The sequence below is a fragment of the Ostrinia furnacalis genome, unplaced genomic scaffold (assembly GCF_004193835.3).
Source record: "Ostrinia furnacalis isolate ACB-3 unplaced genomic scaffold, ASM419383v2 OfSCF4915, whole genome shotgun sequence".
NCBI classification, from domain to species: Eukaryota; Metazoa; Arthropoda; class Insecta; order Lepidoptera; family Crambidae; genus Ostrinia; species Ostrinia furnacalis.
Genome location: NW_021135154.1, coordinates 557549 through 577678, shown reverse-complemented (window position 1 = coordinate 577678; position 20130 = coordinate 557549). Strand labels below are relative to the sequence as shown.

General features: G+C 37.1%; 1 protein-coding gene across 1 annotated transcript in view; it reads left to right on the top strand.

The window, feature by feature from the left end:
• Positions 1-6368: 6368 nt before the first annotated feature.
• The window catches only part of LOC114360247 (transmembrane protease serine 9-like), a 30058-nt gene continuing 16296 nt past the window's right edge, over positions 6369-20130 (top strand). Inside the window, exons 1-7 of the mRNA XM_028314866.1 lie at positions 6369-6824; positions 13274-13400; positions 14193-14228; positions 17497-17659; positions 18570-18778; positions 19214-19374; positions 19690-19780. Coding sequence (XP_028170667.1) covers positions 6726-6824; positions 13274-13400; positions 14193-14228; positions 17497-17659; positions 18570-18778; positions 19214-19374; positions 19690-19780 — 886 coding nt within the window. The 5' untranslated portion in view covers positions 6369-6725. The remainder of the gene's footprint in view (positions 6825-13273; positions 13401-14192; positions 14229-17496; positions 17660-18569; positions 18779-19213; positions 19375-19689; positions 19781-20130) is intronic.

The window sequence follows — 20130 nt, the reverse complement described above, 5'->3', positions numbered from 1 at the left end:
TTCCGCCCGCGGCTTCGCCCGCGTGGAATTTTGTCTGTCACAGAAAAACTATATCGCGCGCGTTCCTGTTTCAAAAACCGGGATAAAAACTATCCTATGTTCTTTCCCGGGACTCAAACTATCTTTATGCCAAATTTCATCAAAATCGGTTGCGAGGTTTAAGCGGGAAAGCGTAACAGACAGACAGACAGAGTTACTTTCGCATTTATAATATTAGTTGGGATGAGAAGAAAATTTATTACATTTTTCGGAATCTTAAGGCTAAAAGGTGCCTAGGTGTTAGGTTTCGGACCCGGTGGGTTTTTGGAAAATTAGGCTTTTCGACACCAGTTTGGTTTTCGGAATGTTAAGAAGAATAGATTTTTGAAAAGATGTAATTTTGCCGTATTTTAGAGGTGTTTCGGACAGTGGGTTTTCGGATACCAGTTAAGTTCTTGGAAAATGTCTTTCTGAAAGTTAGGTTTTGCCATTACCAGTTAGTTTTCGGAGAGTTATATTTTGGCGTGCCAGTTAGGTTTTGGCATACCGATTAGATTCTCAAGAAGTTAGGTTTTGGACAGTGGGTTTACGCATTGGAAAATAGGTTTTTCGATTCCAGTTTAGTTTTCGGAATGTCGAATGTTGAATAAAGTAGGTTTTGGTTTTTGCAAAGTAGATTTTAAGTTAGGTTTCGGACAATGGAATTTTCGGATACAGGTTAGGTTTTCTCAAAGTTACGGTTCGGAAAACAGGTTTTCGGACACAAGTTTAATTTTCGGAATTTTGGATGTTGATAAATTTGTTTTTCAGAAGGTTAGGTTTTGCCATACCAGTTAGGTTTTCGAAAAGTTAGGTTTCGCCGAACTAGGTAGGTTTTCGCATACTAGATAGGTTTCGATGTTAGTTGGCCTAAGATGCGTGCCTCGATAAGCGGTTATCACGTTTGGCCATACATTTTGACGTCGATAAAAGTTATCACGGCGCGCATCTTAGGCCTGCAGGTTTCAGTTAGGTTAGGTTAGGTTTAAGTTAGTTTTCGGACAGTGGGATTTTCGGATACCGGTTAGGTTTTCTCAAAGTTAAGATTCGGAAAATAAGATTTTCGGACACCAGTTTGATTTTCGGAATTTTATGTGTTGGAAAACTAGTTTTTGCCGAACTAGTTAGGTTTATGCATGCTAGTTAGGTTTTCGGAAAGGTTAGGTTTAAAGTTCGGTTTCGGACAATTAGATTTTTGGATATTGGTTAGGTTTTCTCAAAGTTGGGATTTAGGAAATAGGTTTTCGGCGGACATTATATTGGTTTTCGGAATTTTGGATGTTGGATAAATTAGTTTTTTTGAAGGTTAGGTTTTGCCATACCAGTAACTTTTTCGAAAAGTTAGGTTTCAGAAAAGTTTCGGAAAGTGGGTTTTCGGACACCAGTTTGGTTTTCGGAATTACGGATGTTGGATAAATTAGTTTATCAGAAGGTTAGGTTTTGCCATACCATTTGGTTTTCAGATACCAGTTAAGTTCTTGAAAAAATAGTTTTCGGAAAGTTGGGATTCGGAAAATAGGTTTTCGGACACTGGTTTTCGGAATTTTTGGTGTTGGATAAATAAGTTTTTCTGAAAGTTAGGTTTTGCCATATCAGTTAGGTTTTCAAAAAGTTCGGTTTTTGAATACAATTATTTTTACAAAGTTAGGTTTTGGCGTATCAGTTAGATTTTTGCGAAGTAGGTTTAAAGTTAGGTTGCGGACAATTGGATTTTCGGATACCGGTTAGGTTTTCTCAAAGTTAGGATTCAGAAAATAGGTTTTCGGACACCAGTTCAATTTTCGGAATTCGGGATGTTGGAAAACCAGGTATTCCGAAAGTTAGGTTTATGCATACTAGTTAGGTTTATGCATACTAGTTAGGTTTTCGCATAGGTTTCAGTTGTTAGGTTAGGTTAGGTTTAAAGTTCGATTTCGGACAATTGAATTTTCGGATACCGGTTAGGTTTTCTCAAAGTTAGGATTCGCTCAAAATGTTTTCGAACACCAGTTTGGTTTTCGGAATTTTTGATGTTGGGGGAAATTAATTTTTCTGAAAGTTAGGTTTTGCCATACCAGTTAGGTTTTAGAAAAGTTAGGTTTTTGAATAAAATAGATTTTTAGATAGGTTTTGGCGTATCAGTTAGGTTTTCAAAAAGTTCGGTTTTTGAATAAAATTATTTTTTAAAGTTAGGTTTTGGCGTATCAGTTAGGTTTTTGCGAAGTAAGTTTAAAGTTAGTTTTCGGACAGTTGGATTTTCGGATACCGGTTAGGTTTTATCAAAATTACGATTCGGAAAATAAGGTTTTTGGACACCAGTTTGATTTTCGGAATTTTGTATGTTGGAAAATTAGGTTTTGCCGAACTACACTGGTCATCACAAAAATCGACCCTCCCGCGACAAGCACTTTCAAACGTATACATCCCCACTTCACACCAATATTGGCACCATTTAAAAGCCTTGTTCTAAACTTCATTTCATTAAAGGAAAGGTTTTCACCCTAAAAATATGTCTGTAGAAGAATCCAGAGTCACTTCTTCAAAAAATAGGTAGTTACGCTTGAGCCAACTTTTATGGCTATAAAACTGTTAAGTTGGGTTTAATCACTATCCATCTGTTAAAGAGGACACGTGAGATCATTATTTGGTTTTATAACCATAAAAATTGGTCTAATTGATCCCAGAGGTGAGCCCAAAGTGAGGTCTTTTTTCAAGTCACATTTATTGTATAATATGTTAATCGTTTATTAAGAAATTAAATGTGTTTTTCTTTATGGATATTTATTGGGCTTTTAAATAACACCAATATTGTTGGGGCACCATAATTGTGTCAGTAGAAACGAGTTTTCCTGTAAAACGTAGGTGGGCCGATTTTTTGATGACCAGTATAGTTAGGTTTATGCATACTAGTTAGGTTTTCGGATAGGTTTAAGTTGATAGGTTAGGTTTAAAGTTCGGTTTCGGACAATTAGATTTTCGGATATCGGTTAGGTTTACTCAAAGTTAGGATTTACAAAATAGGTTTTTGGCGGACATTAGATTGGTTTTCGGAATTTTGGATGTTGGATAAATTAGTTTTTGTGAAGGTTAGGTTTTGCCATACCAGTTACTTTTTCGAAAAGTTAGGTTTCAGAGAAGTTTCGGAAAGTGGGTTTTCGGATACAAGTTCTTGGAAAAAAGTTTTCGGCAAGTTAGGATTCGGAAAATAGGTTTTCGGACACCAATTTGGTTTTCGGAATTTCGGATGTTGGATAAATTAGTTTTTCTGAAGGTAAGGTTTTGCCATACCAGTTACTTTTTCGAAAACTTAGGTTGCAGAGAAGTTTTGAGCAGTGGGTTTTTGGATACCAGTTAAGTTCTTGGAAAAATAGTTTTCGGAAAGTTAGGATTCGGAAAATAGGTTTTCGGACACCAGTTTGATTTTCAAAATTTTTGAATGAATAATAAATTAGTTTTTCTGAAAGTTAGGTTTTGCTATACCCGTTAGGTTTTCGAAATGTTAGGTTTTTGAATAAAATAGATTCTTAGAAAGTTAGATTTTGGCGTATCAGTTAGATTTTTGCGAAGTAGGTTTAAAGTTAGGTTGCGGACAATTGGATTTTCGGATACCGGTTAGGTTTTCTCAAAGTAAGGATTCAGAAAATAGGTTTTCGGACACTAGTTCAATTTTCGGAATTCGGGTTGTTGGAAAACTAGGTATTCCGAAAGTTAGGTTTTGCCGTACTAGTTAGGTTTATGCATACTTGTTAGGTTTTCGGATAGGTTTCAGTTATTAGGTTAGGTTAGGTTTAAAGTTCGATTTCGGACAATTGGATTTTCGGATACCGGTTAGGTTTTCTCAAAGTTAGGATTCGCTCAAAATGTTTTCGAACACCAGTTTGGTTTTCGGAATTTTTGATGTTGGGGGAAATTAGTTTTTCTGAAAGTTAGGTTTTGCCATACCAGTTAGGTTTTCGAAAAGTTAGGTTTCAGAGAAGTTTCGGACAGTGAGTTTTCGGATACCAGTTAAGTTTATAGAAAAGAAGTTTTCGGAAAGTTAGGATTCGGAAAATAGGTTTCGGGACACCAGTTTGGTTTTCGGAATTTTGGATGTTGGATAAATAATCTTTCTGAAAGTTAGGTTTTGCAATACCAGTTAGGTTTTCGAAAAGTTAGGTTTCAGAGAAGTTTCAGGCAGTGGGTTTTCGGATACCAGTTAAGTTCTTGGAAAAAAGTTTTCGGAAAGTTTGAATTCGGAAAATGGGTTTTTCGATAACAGTTTGGTTTCGGGAATGATGGATTTTGAATAAAATAGATTTTTACATAGTTAGGTTTTGGGGTCAGTTAGGTTTTTGCGAATTAGGTTTAAAGTTAGGATTCCGACAATTGGATTTTCAGATACCGGTTAGTCTTTCTCAAAGTTAGGATTTGGACAAAAGGTTTTAAGAGATCAGTTTGGTTTTCGGGATTTTGGATGTTCTAAAAATTAAGTTTTTTTGAAAATTAGGTTTTTCTGTATCAGTTAGGTTTCGAAAAGATAGGTTTCAGAGAAATTTTGAACATTGGGTTTTCGGATACTGGTTAAGTTCTTGGAAAAAAAGTTTTCGGAAGGATTCGGAAAATAGGTTTTCGGGCACCAGTTCGATTTTCGGAATTTTGGATGTTGGATAAACTAGGTTTTCGGAAAGTTAGGTTTTGACGTACTAGATAGGTTTTCGCATACTGTTAGGTTTTCGAAAAGTTAGGTTTCAGTTAGGTTACATTTTCTGATAACAATTAGGTTTTTGGAAAATTAGGTTTTTGAAAAATAGGTTTTTGTATACCAGTTAGTTTTTCGGAATATTTTGATTCGGAAATCAGATGTTTAGACAGCTTATTAGGTTACGATTTTACACTAGTTTGGATTTTGGTAAGTTAGGTTTCGGAGATTAGGTTTTCGGATAATAGTTGGGGTTTCGGAAAATCCGGTAAGAAGGTTTTCGGATATTAGGTTTTCGCGAATTTAGGATTTTAGAGTAAGTATTTCGGTTTTCTGAAAGCTAGGTTGCTTAAAATAGGGCCTCGATTAGTTAGGTTTACCGATAATAGGTTTTGGAATGTTAGGATTTAGAAACATAGGTTTTCGATTTGTGATTAGCAAAAAGCAAGGGATCGCTAGTAAGCTTCTCATTTTAAAACTTGTCTAACAGTTTGCATATTACTAATTAAATGTAGGTAAAATTAGTTTATTTGCATTATTGATTTGACCTGTGCTTCCAGCGCGACCGTTTATCCTCTTACACGCAAGTAAAATTACACAAATAGATTTCGTGGCAAAGCTAAACTTGAAGATTGTTAATTTATCACAATAGGCTGGCTTCTATCGACGCATAAGAGAGGGTCGTTCAATACGGATTCATTAATTAAAGGTAAGCCTACCAAGTTATTATTCAAGCAACGAAGTAATTAAATAATTTTATCTTTAATCGAGCAGTATACATTTTACGCAACACTTCAAAAAGAAAGAACGAAACATTACTAATAAACAGCTGCATAGCTTAAGTAAACGCCTTGAACGGAGTGTCCCGGGTTCGATTCCTGCGGACCAAGTTTTTCTTGCAATAAATTGTGATACATGGAGATACTCGTCTAGTTCTTTGTGAATACCTCTCTTTGGATTATGATTTAGGATCGATGCCTATTTCATGTCGAATAATTATTTCCCGATTCGGGAATACACGGAGCACGGAGAGTGCAGCCACACGGCTCCGCTCCGCGGAAACGAACTTGCCTCTGATTTCACTTTCATTTTATCCACGTGGAAAATCCGACATCCGCACGATGTAGCTATTATATTAATAAGTAGTTATGTTGCTACTATGTGTATGAAGAGAATCGTTTCACATGAATCTATCAAGGAAAGAGCTTAATGTTACGAGTTTACGAGAATACCTATACTCATATTACTCATATTTATGTGGTCATATAGGTAATGTCAAATTTAAAATCTCAGTAAGTTTGCTATAATAAAATACCTAATTTTTCTTCTGGCAAGGTTTTGGCAGATTCATTTATCTGAGGCATCATTTTTTCATTATAGGTTTTGTAAAACTGCTTAAAAAAGTCGAAACCACTAAGGCTGGGTTGCACCACCCAACTTTGACCGTAACTTTGACGATAACCGGTGTTTTTGCATGGATTTTGATAGATTTTTGACGTTTGTCAGAGTTAAAGTAAGATGGTGCAACCCAGCCTAAGAAAAAGTCTTTTTCAGTCATTCAAGTGCTACATAAGTTTGTCTTGCATTGAACTAGCTTATTTTAACATAGTCCGACCTTCCTCTAGTTATGATTTTGCAAAATTTTATGTAATTAGGTAATACCTAACTCAAGTATCTTGAAAACTTGAAACATGATTCATCATATTGAAATAATGGCAGTATAGTTTCGGCACTTCTGTCTATTCAGCTCCAGCGTTGATTAGATAATGACGTAACGATTACGGGCTGCACCAACATCGGTGGTGCAGCGGTGGGGTGGCTCAGGTCTTGCGAGGAGAAAGTATGGCTGGTGGTACGAAGACCCCGCACTCGGAGACCGCGCGGCCGCGGCCGACACACGACCGCCTGCCTGCGGGCGACTCGTTTGCGAAATAATGCCACTGTCTACCCGTCGCCGAAATAGCCAGTGAACGCGGCGAGCGCGGAGATGCCGCGCAAGTAAACAGTGCTGCAGTACCCACAGCATCGCGCCCGAACCAGGAGCCCCACAATGTGCCTATGGATAGTGCCTATAATCACCGTGGTCCTTTTCAATTCGGCTGACACCAGGGAAATAAGCTCACCGGACGGCGCTACCCTCGATAACCATGTGAGTATTCTGTTCACGATGACATTATCAGAATGCGGTATCGGTCGCGGCCGCGGCCCGGTGCATTGACTCGACTGCACTTTTACTTTCTGTCAAACACATTCGCTTCTTGCAGCTGTTTAATAACAGAGTGACAAGTCTGAAATACGATTCCAACTAGGAAATCTGAGGCATTTGAATTTCATTATAATGTACGCACACTCGTTTGCTGTTTCTCAATTTCCTCGTGCTCGTAACTTTTCCGGAAGTATACATTACATCAGTGTAGTAGCTGCGAAGTTAGTAACTGCTTGGTACTAGCGGTGGTTGTGAAAGCCATTGTCATTATTAAATAAATGTGAAGAGAACCAGGTAGCTAATTAAATACATAAGTATGTTCATAATATTGATGTTCGTATTTACTTTAACATTTAATAAACAACTTAATAATATAATTGGAGTCATTAATTTAATATTATCGTCACAAATAAATAACGTTTTCATTTTCCGTCAGTAAATAAAACACTTTGATGTAACTAAGATCATAAATCTTAATTGAACATGATTGTAATAACTTTACTAACAATTTTACATAATAGGGACAATTAATTCAATAATAACAGCTAACGATGTCTAAGTAAACAAACGATGATATTTATTACGAATAATTTAATAAATTTTATCCTACTACCTAACTTACATACTAGCTGTCATCACGTTATGTGGCTGGTAGTAGTTAGCATCAAGTCTAAGTTTCGATATGTAGAGACCTAGATTAAAAGTAGAGTTGGACCTCATGGTTATTATTACACCCCTCACAACATTTACTAATCATTGTAGGGTAGAACCAAAATATCTTAGAGCTTCACATAAAGACTGACCCTAACTTCTAGCACTACAAAACTTGGAGCACCTAGGTAAGTGTACCTTAGTATGTACGTATACTTATACGAGTACTTAAATTGCACACACCCCTTCTAACGGAAGGATTACACGTTATACTACATCTTTTGACTTCTAAGCTACCGTATCAGCCGTACCTTACCAGTAGGGACATGTAAGTTATATCATTCCGAAGAGGTAGGCACAAATACCTCCTACTTGTGTTCATCAGGTTCCCTTGCCCTTGTGTGGGTAAATTAAATTGGCTACTACTTCTGCCCTAACCCGAATGTTAAAACAAAAGGGTGCCGGTTAGTGCGTCTTCTTTTACTAGGTATTTCCATTCACCTTAAGTAACACGATTTTGTAACGTTATATAATTCCACATGAGCGGAATTAGTTCGTGCTTAAACATAGTTAATCTAACTTAATGATGGCCGATAATATAAATAATTGCAGATGAAACGGATGTGCACTACTTTCGCGGTTACGTCTGTCACTTATGTAAGACGTTCCTACATTTTAATCTTGCATTGTTTTTCCTTTGACTGTTAAATTTGCATAGCACAGTGGTTTTTATTGCCATAAAAGGTGACATTCTTTTCTCTTCTGTCTGTTTGCGATGATCTCAAAAACTGATAAGTTTACTTAGGTAGGTTGTTTTGCTTGCAACTATGTCAATGCTTATGATAATTGTAGCTTTTCGACACTACACAACTTTAAGATTTCAGCCTTTTCAGCCAATTATTTATGTGACAAATGCTTCAGATATCAACTTAAATAGGTCAGCATTGTTTCAATGGCATAATAAACAATCTTTGTCGACCGCAATCGCGGATAAATCCAGTCATCGCCATAAACAAGGAATGGCTAAATGTAATGGTGCTATGTTCTTAGGTGTTCCCCACACTACTAACAGTCCTTCAGCCTGAAGTTATTGATTGTGGTTAAACTCTAAAGTGTATAGACTAAGAGCTGGTGAACACCAGACCTACATCCACTATACAACTAAAGCAGATTAAATAATATATTAGAGCAATAATTGGAAGTAGTTTCCTCATCAGCCAGACAGTTTTGACAGTTCAAACTCCTTGCCAGACAGTTTTTTTAGGATAGCTGCCAAAACCACGATGACCCAAACTAAACTTCATGATTTACCAACATTCTATCCTATATTGGGAGCATACGCTAACAAACTTTCAGCTTTTATAAAATGACGTAGGTCTGGCGTTCACTAGCTCTTAGTCTAATAGGTATGCTACTTGCTGCTACATGGTTGTACTGCAGGAAAAGTCATAAACAAAGATTGGATATCTATTGGACCACTATAAGGCAGTCGTATAAGCGTGTTACTGGAGTACTTAGATATACCGGAAGTTAATCATAGATCACACACCAATTTAGAGCCTTTATCTATCTATTCTATACTTTATTTTAATATTATAAAGCTGAAGAGTTTGTTTGCTTGAACGCGCTAATCTTAGGAACTTAGTAGTCCGATTTGAAAAGTTATTTTTGTGTTGGGTAGCCCATGTATCGAGGAAGGCTTTCGGCTATAGGTATAACATCACCCTACAGCCAATAGGGGCAGCAAGTAAAGAATGTTGCAAAAACGGGAAATGTTATTCAAACTATTTTCCTGCGTTACGAAGCGAGCACAGCTAGTTTTCAATACGAAGAGAAATTGCCATTTTCTAAGAACTTTTTCCACAGTTAAGTATTTAAGATAAGACATGCACTTTACACAATCTGTTAAAAATAAATTATAACTTATCAAATATTTTTCTATACGACTACTTACTGTGTTGCATGATGGCATTAGTAGTGTGGCTACAGCTTTGCGACTGGCGCCAAGTTTCCTGCGATACTTTCTTGCATTTTGATAAACGACTTTGGATAACAAAAACGAGAGCAGAACAACAATTACGGCGTGAAAGGCGCCTCGATCCTTCTTGGAAAGCTACAACTGACCTTATGAATTTGCGAGAGATTGACAACAAGTTAGGATATTTATCACAAAAATACTTTACTAGTGCCTCTGGAAAATCATAAGACCGAACCTAAATGAATTTCCATAATTTAAGTAGGTACCTATATAAACGTAGGTAGGTATTATTAATCAGGATGTGGGTGTTGACCTACACCCAGCAGTTCGAGCTTTAATTGTTATTAGTAGGTTTTTTGTAATAGGTGGCAGACGAGGTGTTACCTAAGTATGTTAATTTCTTATAGGTAATTATTACAAATTTTATTGCCTAGTAAACAAAATAGGTAGCCTAAATGCTTAGCCATTATCCATTATCATCATTCTTCAAGCAGATATCGCAAGACCGAGTTGCAACTCTTAAATTTTAATGGTTAAGTATCATTATGCTGTCAGCTACGTAATTTATTTGTCTAGTTTCAGTGCGGTATTATCAAACAGTTTAAATTAACTGGTTTATTTTATCAGAGAACAGCATTGAACTTCAGTAAAGTGGATCGCTGTCAGGGTCGTTGCGAAATCTTTCACTAATAGGGTCACGGAGTTTTCAGTTTCAGCTAGAATAGCAAACGTGACGTTCTTGCAACCTTGTTTAGAAAACCAAATTAGGCTTGGCGGACTAGAGGTCAATAAAGTTGTATCGAGTTTAGATTTTAGGATATTTTCAAAATTTAATCCAGATGTTGCAATATTCTACTTTGACTCTGACTGTCAGTTCTACGACCTTTGGAGTCAGCTTATTGCTTAACCCTTATTCAAACGCGAGCTGGTGTGCATTTTTTTTACAAAGTTGAAGTGGATTTTGGGTAATTGTGGGTCACTTATTTCATATTTTTGATCAAAATTTATAAAAAAATAGGGGAAGGGGTAGTTTTTTGGGTGGTAAATAATTTACCATTATCCATTCATGACTACAAATTATTAAATGTTGGTGGTAAAATAGTTACCATTGTCCGTTTTGGTTTATTTTTGGTTCTTGACTAGTAACTTCCTCTTGGTTCTACCTATATTTTATTAAATATTTCGGGAATGAAATAAATTTATTGTTTTTATAAAAAAATATATTTATTAATATTAGTTATTATGCTTGCAATTAGGATGCTTACCTTGAGTCTGAAACTAACAATTCACTAATTACGTAACGTCAAAAGGTTACGTAAATAGTTATCAAAATAACTTAAAATTTATCCAAATATTTATTTAGTTTTATTTGTGCACATACAAAAAAAAAAATTAAAACCGACGCCAACAATCACTTAAAAGTAGAAAATAAGTACGTCGTTATTTATTTATTAGGACAATATACCATGATTAATATTTTTGGAGTCGGTGCTGGTAAATTTAAAACCATTTCTTGAGCTTGGCACTAAGATATGACCGACTGACAGCATATTTTCTAATTTTGGTGCTTTAATATAAATTTTGGTGTTCTCTTAATTTTGGTGTAAGGAAAATCTAAAAAGCTACTGGACAAAATTTAATGTCTTAATCATTTTAGAAACAGTATAAGTTTCCAATAAATTTGATCTATAATTAAAGAATAAAAATACACAAATAACAATTTCCACCAAAATTAGGCAAAAATATGCACTTGTTGAAATTCACCCAAATATAAATGGATACAGTTAGTAGCGTCATTGCCTACTTTAACAAACGTGTTGAATTTAGAGTCAGCATGCTACCACAACCTTAGCCTCATTACGTGTCATAATATTATCTAACAAACAGTCAGTATCAGTTTCGTCATCGCCAGTTATGCCACTCGGTCACATCAGGGAAAGCGTATGAATATTGATGATTGTCAACATGTGGATATTAAAATATAGACCCTACAACTTGGGAACAAGGGTCAATGAAAAATTAATTAATTTTTTGAACAATGCAAGAGCTGGAATGGTGCTGTCCAAATATGTAAATTTGAAATGTCAACTAAAGGTCTTGGGTTTTTTCGTGACTACACAATCACATTTTACTGTGTTATGAACCGAAATAAGTGAACCAGCTGTCGAAAAACCTAAAAACTTTACTAGGTAGGTACCTACCAATGAAAGCTTTTAGAACCGTTATGTAGGCTACACCCGTAGTACTCCGTTAGTAACCTAACTATCGTGTAGTTAGGTACCTACCAAGTACTAATAATCTAACAACATATTAACTAGGATGTAATTATAAATCGTGCTTCATGCATGTAGGTGTTATAAATGACTGTTTTCCTTATTATTTTCCTGAGAAAAGTGTCATCGTTTGTCAATCAATGTGCCATGCGGTGATGCGTTGCGAATTCTTGCTAACAAAAAAGTGATTTGAGCAGCTGGATTTTTTTTATTTTCATCGATGTTTACGACCCTCTGTCTCTAAAGAATAAAACAGATTAACACAAAATCTGTCTCGATTCACTGATAGACGCATTCTTCCGTTATGTAACAGAAAGACTTTGTTGCAACGTGAAAGTGTAAGTGTTTGAGAATCAAAAAAGAACAAAATAATAGCAGACTGGGGCACGCTTGTTAAAATTGTGAAAGTAACATTGACATTACTGGCCAATTAACTTGGGCCCCATTGCGCAACAGCGCGTGCGCTGACAACGCGAAAGTGTTGCGCGAACTGCTATAAATGGTAAACAAATCTTACGTAAATGCTTCCGACGGGACACATAAAATACTTGTTTTGTAAGCCTGACGTAATAATAGAGCGATCGAAAATTATCTCATAGCTTATGAAGAAGCTCAACTGACCCACTTCGGTACACCGTAGGATGTAACTGGCGCACGCAAGCTTCCGGTTGTGCGCAGCCGGAAGATCGCGTGTCAGTTGTTATGCACTTAATAAATACGAATAACAAAATGAATTGCGATTATCTAACAGCATTAACTATTTAAAATCGTGTGCATTTTTATGTAAAATTTGTTGTGCGCAGTATTCGATTACTTAAGTATTTGCTACCAAAGTACGCAGTATAAAAATGATACTAGTTAGTGAAGGAACTTACCACAACATGGAATAATGAAATGTTCTATTTCCACATCAATATCTTTATGACCTTCACTAATTTAGTCATACTTTATGCCGAAGATGAGCGTATTTGCACGACAGCTTGACCTATACGTCTATCTTACTGTCTTATGACGAGCGTAGCTAAAATTGCTGTCACAAAATTGTTATGTCATCATTATACCACTGTATGTGGGGTTTAAACTATCATCCATTGCGTTATCGGTCCTTCACTTTTTCTTCTTCTATTTTTATCTTTTGCTCAAAATCAATGAGCTCAGAACATTATGCCGGCGTTTTAGAGTAGGCGCACACCGTTGATTTTTCGTCGGCCGATAGTTTAGTCGGGCAGTTGATCAGTATGGGCATGTATGGGAGTGCGCACACTACGCCGATTCGATTTGGCCGATTCTTCATACAATTTAAAATCGGGCACAACTATCGGCCAACTAAAAATCAACGGTGTGCGCCTACTCTTAGAAATAAGTATGTCAAAGTTGCCTGCATTACTAATAGTATTTATAGAACACTGAGTAGCCTTGGCTTTTACATAGTAGGTACGAGTATGTCATTGGAGTTTGAATTTTATAACATAGTATCTTTGTTTTTCCAGGTGTCATCGGGCAACAGATCACAGCGGTTCCTATTCGACGCAATCTTCGGCTTGGAGGTGCCCATCCTAGAGGAGCAGAGCATAGAAGACGACGACGATGACCCTCAAGTTCAGAAATGCTCTTGTGGTATGGAGATGTTACTCACAAATCTTATAATCTTTATCTATTATATAAAAGAAAGTCGTGTTAGTTACTCCACTTATAACTCAAGAACGGCTGAACTGATTTAGCTGAAAATTGTCAGGGAGGTAGTTTAGAGCCAGGAGAAGGACATAGGATACTTTTTATCCCGTTATTTATTGCTATTAAGGCGGAACAAAGTTCGCCGGGTCAGCTAGTAATATTTAAAAGCGAAAGGTCACTGATTGACTGGCTCACTCATCACGAAATCTCAGAAACTACATGTGCTAGTAGTCTCAAATTTTGCATGGGGGTTCCTTTTAGAACGTAGCTCACTAAGAACGGATTTTACGAAACTTCACCCCTAAGAGGGTAAAACGGGATCCACGCGAACGAAGTCGCGGGCGGCCGCTAATAAAGTTCACAATATTCTTACGTCGTAATTTCAATACATACCTTTAGACCTGGTGACCTGCATCTAAACTAGATTGTTTAGACTGCCCTGCCCTTTAAACAAACATAATCACGATATTTTCAAACATCATGCAGGGAGTCAAGTTTTAGTATCACTGGGATAATTTATGTATTATAGCTGAGCATGTTAGAAATTCATGCATCAAATCAATTTTGGGTTTTATTTATTAGTAGCAAAAGTAGCACTAGGTAAGAATGGTTTTATCGTGCACTTCAGCGGTGAATATTATTTCTTTACACTGTAAAATTATTCAATCTTTAATGCACATTAGTAATGGTTTAGATACATTTCCAACCAATAATTATTTCACATTCACGTTTTAGAGTGCGGCAGAGCAAATCCACTGCCTAGGAAGATGGGTAAGTTAAGTGTGTACAGCACTTGTAGATCCCTTGGTGATGAAGTTCCCTTGAATGTTCCATGTAAAATAACTGTTAACTACTGAGGTTTAGTGTTTGTGGTTATTGGTAGATACAGTAGAGCAATGTGCACTATTATCTAAGTACCTACCTAGTTCATCCCTGATCTATTCCCCTAAGTTGATACGACCTGAACAGTTCAGTTTTTAATTGTGTCCTGTAAACCAGAATTATCCCTTAGGTAACTTTGTGATTACCTTATTTTTAAGTTCGGTTTTTGACTGAAATTAAAAACTGGGCTGAATTTAACTCATCTATATTCACACATGGTCACTCCAGCTGGCATTCCAAGGCACAGTTGTGCTATTTCCACTAACAACAACATTACCTATCACCAGAGTTACTAACCATCCCAAACTAATTAAAAACATCGTATTGTAGCTTCTCATCCATTATTGAACAACATAGTTACCCGTAGTTTTTGGCGATAGAACTCCCAATAGAACCCTAGAAAATAGTAGACACTAGATTCCCTTAGCCACAGCCTGTTTTGATTTACGTAGTTAATTTCATTTATTTAAGGTAGCTAGTTGTAATTTTATGACTCGCCATTTCCTTTTGTTATAGTTTTTAAGAATCATTTTCGATTTGTCTCACTTGTTCCACGAACCAAACAAAATATGACTGCTTTGGATGGGCAAAAAGCAGCGTGCGATCGTCGACTGCAGAAGAAATTGTGCATTGAACTGTGGAAGTGATAGTGAAAGTGTATGCCGACCTATGGCGGTTTGTAGATCTATCTTAAACCAGTACAGGATTAATTCTTATCCCTTACCTCATAAGTAAAGAGATTCTTTACAGAGAGATTGCTAAAATATACCGAGTTTGAGAAGTATTATTATATCACACATAGATAATCATGTAAGCCTTATAATTGTTTTGTGGGACATGTTCGTATGAGCATTTGATAATATCGAACCTAATTATAGGAACACATTTAAGTTGCTTTGTCCTTCCCTAATTAAGATGAAAAAGATGGATACAGGTGTTTTATGAAACTAAACATAATGAAGTAATTAGCACACTTTAATGTCTTCTAAAGATATTTATAAACCTATACTGTAGGTAAATCTAAAACTATAAAGGTGGAAGTGATAGAGAAAGTGTAATGATATAAATTACATTATGTATACCGAGACCTAAGGCAGGTTGTAAATTAATATAGTTAATACTAGTATAGAACTATTAATCTGATCTTACAGAGAGATTAAATTTATACGCTGACGTAAATGGACTTTCATCATCATCATCATCATCATGTCAGCCATAGGACGTCCACTGTTGAACATAGGCCTCCCCTAATGCTTTCCACGTTGATCGATTGGTAGCAGCCTGCATCGAAATGGACTTTACTAACCTAGAACTGCTCTGGTCCACCAGTTCATTAACAACTTTGGTTTAGAGGCGATAGTAACTACTGTACAAATAAGTTTTATCTCCTCTTTCAATAATACTTGACTTAAGGTCCTATGTCCCCTAGATGGGGCAGATGGCGTCTACAACAGTCCTCCATCGCGTTCGGTCTTGAGCTTTGCGTTTGATCTCGCTCCAGGTCTTGCCGATTTTCTTCGCCTCTTCTGCTACAGTGCGCCGCCAAGTTTGCGTTTGTTTGTTTATTTTCATAATACTTAGTTATCTTTTAAATATGAGAGGTTTGGAGGTGTACAATGGATGTAATGTCTTTGTTTAAACAAAAATGACTAGGTACAAAATCTTTCTGAAATCTGAAATGTGCTAGCTAACTTCTAGTAAATTAAGAGACATAACTTCCTTGTAGTGATATAAGCACGAATGTATGCAAAACGTAATGCTGCAATAATTTCAAACAGTCCAGTATCTTGAAAAACGGATGCAATAAGCATTTATAAAAGTTTCCTTGGAACCGATATCAAATTACTGTTGATTGGTCTTGACAACGATTTAGAAAACGAAAACATCCGCTCGGAACCAACAGGTACAGGTTTAACTTCCTTGGTTCAACGGACTGACGTTGAGGTTTACTTTCTCACCGCAAATTCCTAGTTGATGGAGGTACAGCAAGCCCGCTCCAGATATAAGACTTGTCTAAGACAATCTGAGGTCGAAGAACCAGACGAGTTAAAAGAAAAACCCATTAATCAATTCAGATTTCAACACATTGATGCTTAAGTTTGTTCCTATTCTACCACGCAATAAGTTAGTTCAGTAGACTTCAAACCTCCCCTTAATGATCATGTTATTTACAATTGCGTGTTTGCAAGCTAAATTACATTATATAGCAAGGTATCGAATAGCCATTATTTCTCTCGTAATAGTTACTTGTACGTAAAATACCTACTTACGTATTTTTTGCCTATAATTATGTATTTCCGCTATCGTGAGATTAGTGACTGTTGCATGATTAATGTCCGTATAATAAAACAATGCTCAAAACTCCAAACTGCTTGTTCTCAACGAGTCACACCAAAACGAGTAACCCAGTTACTCGTTGGGAAAAAAAATCCCATCCAGTCACTCACACACACCCCTACTCGGTTAAACTGTGTTTTCTTACTGTAAGCTTTAGATTGCTTCATTATTTTGATTTTTAATGTATTTTGTACATAGTTTCTTATAAATGATTATAAGCTTTCATTATAAATAATAAAATAATAAATATCCTTGAACATTTTACACTGCGCTTCTAGTCCCAAACTAAGCAAAGCTTGTACTATGGGTACTAGACAACGGATATAAACATACTTAAATACTTTTTTTTTTGTAAATAAATACATATTATACATAGGAAACACCCAGTCCAATACAAACAAATATGTTCATGCACACAAATGTTTGTACTGTGCGGGAATCGAACCCGCAACCTCCGGATTAGTAGTCCGTTTCGAACCACTACACCAAACGGCCGACTATAATGAAATATATTGAAAGATTATAAATGAAAGCTCTTTTATCTTGATATTAAAAGGTATTTAATGTTTGTGATCAGTGCCAGTATGACTCGTTGGGAACAAGCGCTCATAACTAGGTTTTAATCACAGTAACAGATTTTGTCCTGTGATTAGTCTCTAAATATTTGATCAATCTGCTAGAAATTTAATTTAGTTTAAAGCTTTGTTTTGTAATAAATTGATGTCTGGATAATAAGGAGAAGCAAATCTAGGTACAGTCGGCGTCATATAGTTCTGTACTGTAGTTAGCGGTAGTGCTGTACCTTTGTGTTTTGTGACAGAGTGTGGCGGGTCGAACCAGGAGAATCGGATCGTGGGCGGCATGCCAGCGGGCGCCAACCGGTACCCGTGGATGGCGAGGATCGTGTATGACGGCCAGTTCCACTGCGGCGCGTCGCTGCTCACCAAGGAGTACGTGCTCACGGCAGCTCATTGTGTCAGGAAGTATGTCCAACTTTGATGTACCTAGATCTTCTTGCTTGATGATGGAAAGAACCGCTTTCAAAGACTTTGGTTGGATGTCTGTAATGGACTTCTCCCTCCTCTCGTTACCACTGCTGCAACTCATTTGTAGCCAGGATCTACAGCTTGATCGCCAATAAAAACTCAACCAGTGTGACCTTCACTGTCAGTTTTGTGTCAGTAAGATAAGGAAAAGAACCTAGAATAGGGCTTAGATACTGTTTTATTTACTGAACTATTACAACAAACTACTTATACCCATTGTAATCGTGTCCCGGTTACATTGTAACACTGCTGCTCCGAGGAAGAAACTTTAATGGAGCGTGTTTTATAGTTCAACACAAACGCATTGCGTTTTATGACACGCAATGTTGCATTGAAGCTATTTGCAAACAAGTTTATTAGCTGTGGAATGAATCTTCCGTACTTACATTCATAACATGTTATCGTCTATGTATGTAATTTGAGTAAACGTTTCTTTGTACAATTAAGAATTGTAGACTGAGTCTCTCACACTATAGGCTGAGAAAGTTTGTATCAATTTTCATCACACTATATTTTAAATATTGCCTGTCTTTTGAATCGGACTACAGTTGTGTAACTTCTCCGTATCCAATGATTTTCTACTGAATCATTTTATCTTACAATTTTCCAACATAGCGAAGAAGGCTGAACGCGTGTATAGATGTTAGTGACATAGACCTGTATGTTTTCCGGGCTATTCCTACCTTTCATTTCTACCACTGCAACAGACTCCTATATTATCGCCAAGATCTATAATTTGACTTCCAATAAAACTCAACTAGAGTAAATTGAATAATAATATTATTATGCATCTACCTACATCTTCCATATAAGACTACGCCTAAGAAGCTGTCATTGCATATTCCAGGCTGAAACGCTCTAAGATCCGCGTGATCCTCGGCGACCACGACCAGACCATCACCACGGAGAGCGCGGCCATCATGCGTGCCGTCACCGCCATCGTCCGCCACCGCAGCTTCGACGCGGACTCGTACAACAACGATATAGCGCTGCTCAAGCTGCGCAAGCCCGTCAACTTCTCAAAGATCATCAAGCCTGTCTGCTTGCCGCCTGCTAGTAAGTACCTATTATAGCGCCGGTTATATTATTGGTAGCAGATCATATTAACCTCTCTGCTAGCAGGCGTTCGCGCGCGCCTACAGTGAAGACTAGATCTACAGCTTGGCGGTATATAACCAGCGAGTTTACTTACTCTAGGGAAAAGTAAAACTGTCATTGGACAAGAAAAAATAATCACAAGAAAAAAGAAGTTCGAAACAAGGATCAACATCCAACAACAAGGATCCAAAGTGCGTGCCAGAAGAAAGACCAGGCTTTCTTTGACCGAAAAGTAATAACCATACCTACACTGATGGCAAATGATGATATACCTATCGCTTATACGGTTCAGTCTCTGTTTTAGTTCTGAACAATTAGATAATCCGTTCATTTTAGATTTTGGATTTAGCAACCTAAATACTCCTACCTAATCAATGATTGCATTTATTTCAGATGTGGAACCGTCTGGTAAGGAGGGCATAGTGGTCGGGTGGGGTCGGACGTCTGAGGGCGGCCAGCTGCCGGCCATCGTGCAGGAGGTGAAGGTGCCTATCCTCTCGCTCACCCAGTGCCGCGCCATGAAGTATCGGGCTTCAAGGATCACTAACAACATGGTAAGCACCGAATTTAGGCAAGAATTTGCTGTAGTCATCAGTACCTACGCATTTAAATATGTTGGTTTCTGCATTAGCCATATCAGGTCGACGGAAAATAAGCTGAAAGCAATGCAAATTACTGTACAGATTTTTGTATGTAAAATGGAAGTCATTGTATGTTTCAAATGCTGGAATGGAATCTGTTATCTCTAGCCTCCTTTTTAGCTCATTCTTTTGCGTGCCTACCCCTATCAAAATACATCTAAGAATTCAGTTTCGTAATTTTTGGCTCGCTGAATGGAATTAACCACGCATCTGTTTTGAATATTTCAGCTATGTGCGGGTCGCGCCTCGACGGATTCATGCCAAGGCGACAGCGGTGGCCCACTGCTCATACAAACTGGTGACAAATTCCAAATTGTTGGTGAGTAACTATGCGTGTGATGATTTTTATAACACTTTCAAGGGCCTTGTTGAGGGTAGTTCGGAAATTCGGAATCTACTTTCATTACCTCCACCTTCATAACCCTGATGTCGGATTGACCTGTCATCACAGACAATTTTACTAAGTGTCCTCTGGCTAAAATTGAATTCATGACTGGTCCCATTAATATTATGTGTACGACACTAGAAAACAATCGCGCCTAAACCTTGAACGTCTATTTCTTCTGGTTGCGGATCCATAGATAACTAAAACTACCTTTAGGACCTTCAATGGTCTGAGTTTTATTGGTAGTCAGCATAACATTCTAATTACTGTGCAATGGATTGTCT